The sequence below is a fragment of the Hydra vulgaris genome, chromosome 08 (genome assembly GCF_038396675.1).
Source record: "Hydra vulgaris chromosome 08, alternate assembly HydraT2T_AEP".
In the NCBI taxonomy this organism is placed as follows: Eukaryota; Metazoa; Cnidaria; class Hydrozoa; order Anthoathecata; family Hydridae; genus Hydra; species Hydra vulgaris.
Genome location: NC_088927.1, coordinates 32,744,558 through 32,753,836, shown reverse-complemented (window position 1 = coordinate 32,753,836; position 9,279 = coordinate 32,744,558). Strand labels below are relative to the sequence as shown.

At 29.5% G+C, this 9,279-nt stretch overlaps 1 protein-coding gene across 1 annotated transcript; it reads left to right on the top strand.

Annotated features, from left to right (window-relative positions):
- The first annotated feature begins 352 nt into the window (after positions 1-352).
- Positions 353-4,797, top strand: LOC124817436 (beta-alanyl-bioamine nonribosomal peptide synthetase ebony). The gene is made up of 2 exons (XM_065803453.1): positions 353-569; positions 2,214-4,797. The coding sequence occupies exon 2, from the start codon at positions 2,223-2,225 to the stop codon at positions 4,746-4,748; it is 2,526 nt and encodes an 841-aa protein (XP_065659525.1). The 5' UTR covers positions 353-569; positions 2,214-2,222; the 3' UTR covers positions 4,749-4,797.
- Positions 4,798-9,279: the final 4,482 nt, after the last annotated feature.

Below are 9,279 nucleotides of genomic sequence, written 5' to 3'. Positions count from 1 at the left end.
ATCACATGATGTTATTTTTTTCAATAATCACATGATGTTATTTTTTTAAATATATATTTTTTAAATATGATTCCTTCCATTTAATAATAATTTAAAGCTCAATGTAGATCAAATACTTATTAAAATAATAAAATTTAATTTTCAGTTGCTCTTTATTCATGGCTTTGATTACCTTTAGAAAAAATTTAAGATTTCAACACTTAACTCTTTGCAAAATAAATATTTTGTATATGACTGTAAAAATCAGACTGAATTTAAAATTTAAAATTATTTGAAAGTTCTTATTAATTATATTAAGAGATAACGCTCAGTGAAAACTTTGATAAAGCATAAAATATTCTTTTTTGTTTTCTAAGCTAAATAATACTTATTATAATATACAACGCTGTAATTAAATAATATACAACAGTTTAACAAAATTATCCGTAAGAATAATGTAGGTGGAGTTTTTTTTTATTAATTTTAATTTGTAAGCTCTTTTTCTAATAGTTGGTTTGTTGATGTTAGAGGATTAACAAAAGAGTGTGAGCAAGGAAAAACGACGTTGCTTGATTTTTATAAAAAAGACGGTGAGGATTTTTTTTTTCGCAATCAAAATCAAGTAAAAAAAAAAAACACAGTTTGCACATCTGATATTAAATATGCATTTATACGTATAAATAACATATTATGTCTGCTTGATTCCAGATGTGGTTACTAGAACTACTTTACAAGAAAATCTGATGCGCGCAACACTTGATACTCGATTTATGGGATGGCATGTGGGCAATGTATGGTTATGGTATTTATAATACTTAAGTGATATAAGTAAAAATAAAAGTGATAAGTGGTATAAATACCATATCCATACATAACTATTTAGATCTAAAAGCAGATTTAAATTTTAATTTTCTAAGATTTAGCCACTAAATATAATAATTAGATTACTTTTATCCATTTTTTTAACTTCTACAACAACAATAAGAAGTTTCTACAGTACAACAACAAGAAGTTTCTGCAATACGACAATAAGAAGTTTCTACAGTACAACAACAACAAGTTTCTACATTACCACAACAGTACATTAACAAAAAGTTTCTACAGTACAACAACAAGAAGTTTCTACAACACCAAAATGTTTAAAATTCTTTTTGTAATCTTAATTTAAAATAAAAATGTAAATAAAAATAAATAAAAATAAAAATGAATAATAACAATAATAAAAAAATAAAATAAATAAATAAAACAACGTAAACTTGTAAAGTATTGCATGTTTATTTGCGAGGTTAAAATTATTTTGTTTGTTTATTATCTCCACTTTTTGAAAAAATTGAGTTATCAGTTGTGTCTTTTCCCAGCCGGCATTTGGTCCTTAATATACGTCTTTTGAACGTTCAAAAAACATATATTTAGGATCAAATGCTAGCTGGGGTACTTCAAATTAATGTCTTTCAACTATATTTAAACCTAAGTTATAATCAGAAAAGTTGAAGAGAAAACATAACTAATAAAAATTCATTTATATGCAGTCCCCTAAAGTTTAAATCGTTTTATCTCCAAACTCAAAAATGTGGAGATAGGAACAAGATAAATCTAACCTCGCGAATTAACAAAATGCGGTAAAATTATTTAGAAATGTCATTTTTCAAACTTGAAAATTTTTTTCTTCATAAAACCTCTGCTTAAAAGATAATTTATTTTCAAAAATACAAGAAAAAGTAAATAAAGTAAAAGCTTACTTAGTTTTAAAAGAATTTCGTCACAATTGATAAATGATATCTTTTTACCTAAGAAAAAGTCTGATATTTTTTCTCTAGACAATAATTATCATCCAGGATACTCATGCCGACTTTCTAACATTTTTTATAATTTTAAAGAACTAAAAAATGTTAAAAAAAAATGAAAAGGCTATGACGGATTGTGACACTCTAGTTCGAGTTCAAGCTGTTGTGTGGATATAGGTATGTGTTCTATAACACAACCATCTAAAGTAGGTTGTACACCATAATACCATTTGCATTTTTCTAAAATGCTTATTAAAATGCTCGAAAATTCTTGTTATAAAACAATGACGACAAGCTGAAGGAGAATAAGCACCATTTTGTATTAATAAGATTTTACCTGATGTTAAATTTATTTATTTCTGTTAAATTTATTTCTTCAACTTTTTAGTTTTATTTCAGCTTTGTTGACAACTTTTAATACGTTGACAATTTCTAAATTATATTTTTCAGATATAAAAAATGGATTCTGGTATAACCTATGGTAGAACAACGAGCTATATAAAAGAAAATGATTTCTTTTCCTACTACAACCGAATTGAAGATAGTTCCGAAAAAACGCTCATCAACCCTAATCAAGAAGTTGTCACATATCGGACATTACACTTAATGGTACAAAACATATCACAAAATTTTCACAAGCTGTTTAATGTTAAACCAAATGAAATCGTGGCATTGCTAATTCCGAATGGATGCAATCGCATAGCGGCAATACTTGCACTGAGTAAACTTGGAATACCATTCTGTCCATTGGAAGAACCTCTCACAGAAAAAATGTTGTTTTGTATGTCACAAATTAAAGCCAATATTTTAATTACTGAAAATAACCTAGACAATGAGTTTCATGCAAATTTAAAAGATTTAACTATCGTAAATATCAAAACGCTACTGGTACCAGTAGAAGTTTTAACTAATAATTATACTTGTTCAATCATGAAAAGTAGCTTATTTTGTGTTCTTTTTACAAGTGGGAGTACGGGCAATCCTAAAGCAGTAAAAATAACTCATGAAAATATGATTCAAACAGTTGAATGGTTTAGATCTGATTTCGATTACGAACTAAATGAGATGATGTGTTCAAAGACAAACTTCATATTTATTGATTACTTTACAGAAACTTTATCCGCAATGTGCATGAAAGAGTCGTGTTTGTTTCTAAGACCGGATCAAGTTAAAAACTCAAAACTTTTCTTAGACTTTTTGAGTAAATACAAAGTTACACGGTTATATACAAGTGTAAGTTTACTGAGGTCGTCACTTTTGTTGTTAAATAACGGTTACAACAGTGAGTTGTATCTTCGAGAGATATGGAGCAGCGGAGAAGATTTGCATCATTCTTTAGTGGTCGACTTTTTTAAATGTCTTCCACACGTTAAACTCTGGAATGTTTATGGAAGTAGCGAAACTTGTGGTAATATCATGTATAGTAAAATGGATCCATCAAATATTGTTAACGCCTCAAAAGAAACATTCATTGGTGAAATTGTGTTACCGGATGCGGTTGTTTACTTAGTAGATTCAAGCGGTAATCTAATTAATAATCTCTTTGAAATAGGAGAGCTATGGGTTGCTGGATCGGTAGTATCACCTGGTTATCTAGCTGAAGGTGTTGAAAATGTGAAATATTTTGAAAAAAATCCTTTCTATTACGGTGCAGATGAAAAATTTCAAACTGTATACAAAACGGGCGACTTCGCTGTTCGCCGTGAAAATGGAATTTATAAAGTAGGTCGCAACAAGGATTTTTTTAAAATAAGAGGCAATAAAGTGAATATTTCAGAAATTGAGAAAACAATTCAATCATTTTATCCTAGTTATATGGTTGCAGTTGTAGCACAAGTTGTAAATGAAATAACTGAAATTTACTGTTTCATCTCGCCGCCAACAACATCATCAAAATGTGTTCTTAAAGAACTGAGCAGTAAAATGGCACCATTCATGATCCCAAGAATACTATTTATAGATACAATGCCTAAAACTGACGGATCTGATAAGATAGATCGTCAAAAACTCATTTCTCTGATCCCATCAAACAGAAATAATGTCCTTTCAATAGAAGAAATATCTTTGAAACCAATCAAAAGCCAATTTAAATATATTACGGCAATGGCTTTAAATACTGATACTTCAACTATCGATCTAGACTGTAGTTTTTTTGAATTGGGCGGAGACTCTGTGAGTGTATGGGTTTATATTGAGAATCTGAAAAAAATTGGATTTGACGTAACATTTGAAAACGTGAGCGCAGCGCGCTCTATAAACGAAATTATAGATAAACTTACAACACGAGGCAACAATAATGAACAGCCCATAAAAGATCAAGAAATCAAAGTTTATAACTTCTCCGAAGCTAGCAACGATGTTTTAGATGTACTTTATGAGCAGCATGCTAAAGCGTTTTTTGAAGAAGATGTACTTACAAAGTATTTGATGGATCCAAACTTTGAAATTAAATTTCGCTGTTTTATGAAAAAAATTATTACAAACAATCCTTGCCATTCATTTTACGCAATGTTGTGTGAAAAACCGGTTGGAGTAGTTTTGTGCCACTCGTTAAGCACACCTATAGATTTAAGTTTTTCTCCTGCTATTGATGAAATGATTTCATTGTATGAAAAAATGTTAAATAAAATTTATCCACTATCTAAATTTAAAGTATTAGACTTTACAACTCTTCATGCAAATTTGGATTTGCCGAGAGATATCGCTTGTCAAGTCATTGTTGAGCTTTCAAAGCGTGTGATTGAGTTTGCTATTGAACAAAAGTTTGACGTTGTAAGCACGCTCAATAACAATGACGCTACTTTTAAAATGGATACTTCTCTTTTAGGATTTAAACATGTGGCAAATCTTGATCTGGGTAAAATATGCATTGATGGTGAATACCCGTTTAAAAGCGGTAAAGATATCAAAAGTCGTATTTGTATTAAGTATCTTAGCGAATCCGCCAGGAGTTATTTTAATGATGAACTTAAATACGAAAAGTAAACCATTTTTTTATTAAATTTTTTTTAATCATTATTGTTTAAGAATACTATTATTGTTTGTTTTTTTATGATGCACCCCCTTTAGAATTGTCCACAACCCTTATAGAATTGTCCTTGAAAACAGCTTTACTAGTTTACTTCTTTTATATATTTTTTTAATTTAAAACCGAGTTATAAATCAACAATTGAAAAAAAAGTTTTATGGTACACTGGTAAGTACAATGAAGATACTACAAACTATGCTAAATGTTTTCAGATTGAATTTTTACCACTGATGTTCTGAATATCGTTTGTTGTTTCTGTAAGTTATTGCCTTGTCAATTTTGTAGCAATTATTGGTATGCCGACATCTTGATATTACTTCAATAACTGCAACAAATTGCATTCTAGTTTTTTCTTAGAACATGTTGCATTAATTTTGGTGTTTTTATAAAATGAAAAAAAGTTTAAATTAGATTGTATGCTGCAGTTGCTTTCTTTATAAAAAATCTTGCATCGATCCCCAAATCGTGGATCGAATCCCGGTAATAAAGATTAATGAAAGAGTAATACGTTAATGTAATAATCAAATATTTATAAAATGAAATGTCATGCTTTTAAAAAAATATATATATAAAAAAAAAAGTTTTGCAACGATTCAAATCAAAATATATGTTCATTCACATATTTGCTTTTTGGAATGTTGCAACCATGCGCTTAATTCATTATTATCTTATAAGAAACCAAAACGTTTTGTTTTACTTTAAAAATTTATTAAAATGCTGATAACTTTGTTGTTAATAGATGAAATTTCTAGATAAAAAGTTTAATTTATTTCGAGCTTGATATAGTTTTCTATTACACAAATTTGAAATTTGAAGATTTTCATTGTAATGTAATGGACAATTTACATCACAATCAAAATCTTGAAATATGATGGAAACAATTTCAACCAATAAATTGTTGCTACCGTAAATAATTTTTTATATTCCTCATACAATTTTTGAGTTTGGAAAAGAAGAAAGTTCTACTAGAAGAATAAACACCGCAAGATAACAGCTCAATGTCAGAAAAAACACTAAAGTTAAAGAAAACAAAATGCAGTAATCGTTTTGGTAATCAATCATTATCCCACTATGATCCTAAACTTTGGAATATACTTCCAACTATATGTAAGAAAAAACTAAAATTTTATTTAGTTGTGAATGGTGAACTATTCCACCAGAAAACTTATGAATGTTAAATTAAAAACTCTTGAATATTATTATTAAAATTTTTACTAATATAATAATTTGTTGCACAGCTGAGCAAGTCTTTTGCCAACTTTATCCATTATTCTGGAAAAAAAACAGTAGCTGTGGGTAAACCTATGTATTTCTATATTTATTCAAGCTAAGTGAAGTTTTTTGTTGTTTATGAAACCTAGGTGTTGAGGATGTTAAACTGAAGGTTCAGTTAACCCCAGTTCAAAATTTCATTTATTGAGTAAATATATTAAGAACTTTGTTGGTTTTAACTGAACTTTTGCAAAACCCTAACAAAAATATTGTTGGTAAAATAAATCTCTAACTATTTGATGATATCATGATGATATGAAGTCCGTTAATCTTTATCTTGCATCTAAGAAGCTCACGCTAACTAGAATGTCCTAAATTTTTTTTTTTTGAATTTCAAAGTGTGGAAATGCGAAATCGTTATCATTTTAGATGCTTTTCCATTTCTTTGTGACTTTATTAGATATTTGGTGTCACTTTTTTTTGGAAGAACTAGGAAACAAAAAATAAGTCAAGAAAGGAAAAATATAGTTGAAGATTCCAAACTTAAAAAATCTCAAATCTTGGTAATTAATGCTTAGTTTTTAAAATATTATAAAAGCAAAATAGTTTTACCGATATATTATTGTAAAGTAATGTACCTGAAGAGTGTCCTAAAGTCTTTTTTCGTTATGTGTTCTTTCAATAAATTCTTGGAATTACTTGATGTAGTGTGAAAAAAAAAATAACTCTATTCAGTAACAAATTCAATGAGTTTACATTGGGACAATGGCTGTCTTGATTCCAAGTTTTTAAATTACCATGTCTTCCTTTTCTGAAACCGCAAAAGACAGCAATTTGTTGAGGATGCTGTTTTTGACATCAGCATTCAGATCCCTGTAAGCAAACGACACAACAACAAGCTGGAGCGATAGATACCAAGTGTGGCGTAATAGGATTTTAGTGAAAACCTTCCTAAACTGTGTGTAGACTTTTAAGTCATCTGAGATTTGGAGCTAGAATCTTAAAATCTTATAATCTTCATTAGAAGGAGTCAAAGGACTCTTGAGAAAACATGGTTTGTGAAAACACTATGTAATTTGTACGAGTGTTTATTCTCTTGAGAGTATATATTTGAGTTCTTTCACAGTTCTTGTCACTTCAGGACCACAAATTAAAGGCAGACACACATAAACTTGATCTCATGGTAAGTTTCTGACTGCTTATAGGTGCATCCAGAAAATAATCTGGTAGCTGCTAAATGCTTATTTTCTGCAAAATTCTTTAGTTTTTTACCGCAAGGTTGTGTAAATAAGTACTTGGCCTAAAAGCACCTTGAAACCATTCAAGTTTGACCATTTTATGGTTTATTTGTGGCCACTGCTGCTTAGATAAAACATAGAGGGGTTTGCTTGGACTTTTGGTCGGGTCAAGAACAAGCTTTATGACATGCCTCTCATATATGTGGTGTTTGCACATCAGTCAGAAAACAGACCTTTTTAAAGCATGATCTGCCTCATTCCTTAGATCTCCATTATTCTTACCTGTATTGCTGGGTGTGGTGTTAGCACACACCCCAATGTTCTGATTTGATAAGTCATTGTATTCGAGAATACTTTGATTGGCAATGGCCTGATCACTTTCTTGATGATTTCAATCTTCAAAATACCAAGCAAAAAGTCTAAAGGGTTGGCTTCTGGTGAAGAAACGCTTATTGCAGTCTTTTCGTGAGTAGTGGAAATTTATTCTACACTGCTGCAATAGCTTACAATCTTAGTGTCAAAATGAATCACTAGTTTTAATCTCCTTATTTTGTTCATATTTTTCACGCGGGTGATCTGGGCTTCTGACTCTGAGCTTTCAAGGTTTATACCAGCAACTTTATAAAAGTCAAACAGGTCCCGGATTTAACACCAATACTGTATCTTGTCATAATAGGGATCCGGTTGGAGTTCATCCATACTCAGCTGAAGACTAACTTGTACTTCCATTTGAAAATTCGTAGTCTTTATAAGAGGCATAAAAGTGTCAACAGAGTATTGCGGTTCTCGCTGTCTGCGCACAAGAAAACTTTAAATTCTCTGTCTTGTAATTTTTCTGCATTTCTCTTCTTCTTTTCCTTCTATTTTCTATTCTTATAATCTTTTGCCTGCATTTTCTTTTTCATGGTTTTTAGTTTCTTCTCCGCTTTAATAGCATTTCTTTGTTTCCCCCCGTCCAATTTTTGAGTCTCTTTGACTTCCTTTTGGTCACACTATATTAAGTTAAAGATGTTTAGTTTTTGAATAGAAAATAAGACAGTACTTTTCTTTAAAAATTCATTAACTTTCTTTCTCAAGCTACTTTAGGGTAGAATGAGAGTCTTGAGTCTTTTAAAGGATTGGTACTTATTGATTTTGTTGCTATTTTTGTTTTTGATTTGCTGCTCTGTAAGTTTTTTTTGAAAGTGTTTTGAAATAGTTGTTTTAAAGTAAGCATTAAGAAAATACTTTTCAATAAATTTTAGCTTTACCTAAAATTACTAAATTTTAGTTTTACCTAAAATTACTAAATTTCAGCTTAGCCTTAAATTACCTGGTCATCCGCAAATATTGAGCCAGTAAAACCTTCTGAGCAATTATGTGGTTGGAAGACTATTTGAAGCAAGGCTTGGTAGTGGAAAGCTTAGCATATAAAGTCTTTTTTTTCTAGCAGCCTGTCTTGAATTTTTAGCTGACACTGGTATTGATTTTCTTGTTTTTTTCTTAAAGCCATTTTAAAAGTGAACAGTAGTCCGTAATATTGTAGTAATATTTTGATTAGTGCTTCCAATACCGATACCATTTTTCAATACTGGTAATTCGGTACTAAATAAATTCAAACCCGGTAATACCGAGTATTTGTATTAAACTTTTTTTTTTAATTTATCATAATTTAAATAAAATTTATCATAATATAAATAAAATTTATCACAATATAAATAAAATTTATCACAATATAAATAAAATTTATCACAATATAAATAAAATTTATCATAATATAAATAAAATCTCAAATTAATAGAAAAAATTTCATTGATTCAATATGCTAATTTATTTTATATCAAAATTACTGATTTTTTTATTTTTCGCTTTTTTGTCATTTGTAAAATGAGCTCGTAAGAAACATAGGGAGTTCAGAGTATCATCCTCAAGAGATGATCGTAACTTTGTGACGTTGTTGCCACTTGCTGAAAACCCACGCTCCGATTTGACCCTTGTTGGCTTTACAGTTTTTAAATACTCGTTGGAGTTTTGCAAATATTTGCCGCAATTTTTTCCT

Coding starts and splice junctions, on each gene's coding strand:
- LOC124817436 (XM_065803453.1), top strand. CDS start 2,223: ATGGATTCTGGTATAACCTATGGTAGAACAACGAGCTATATAAAAGAA.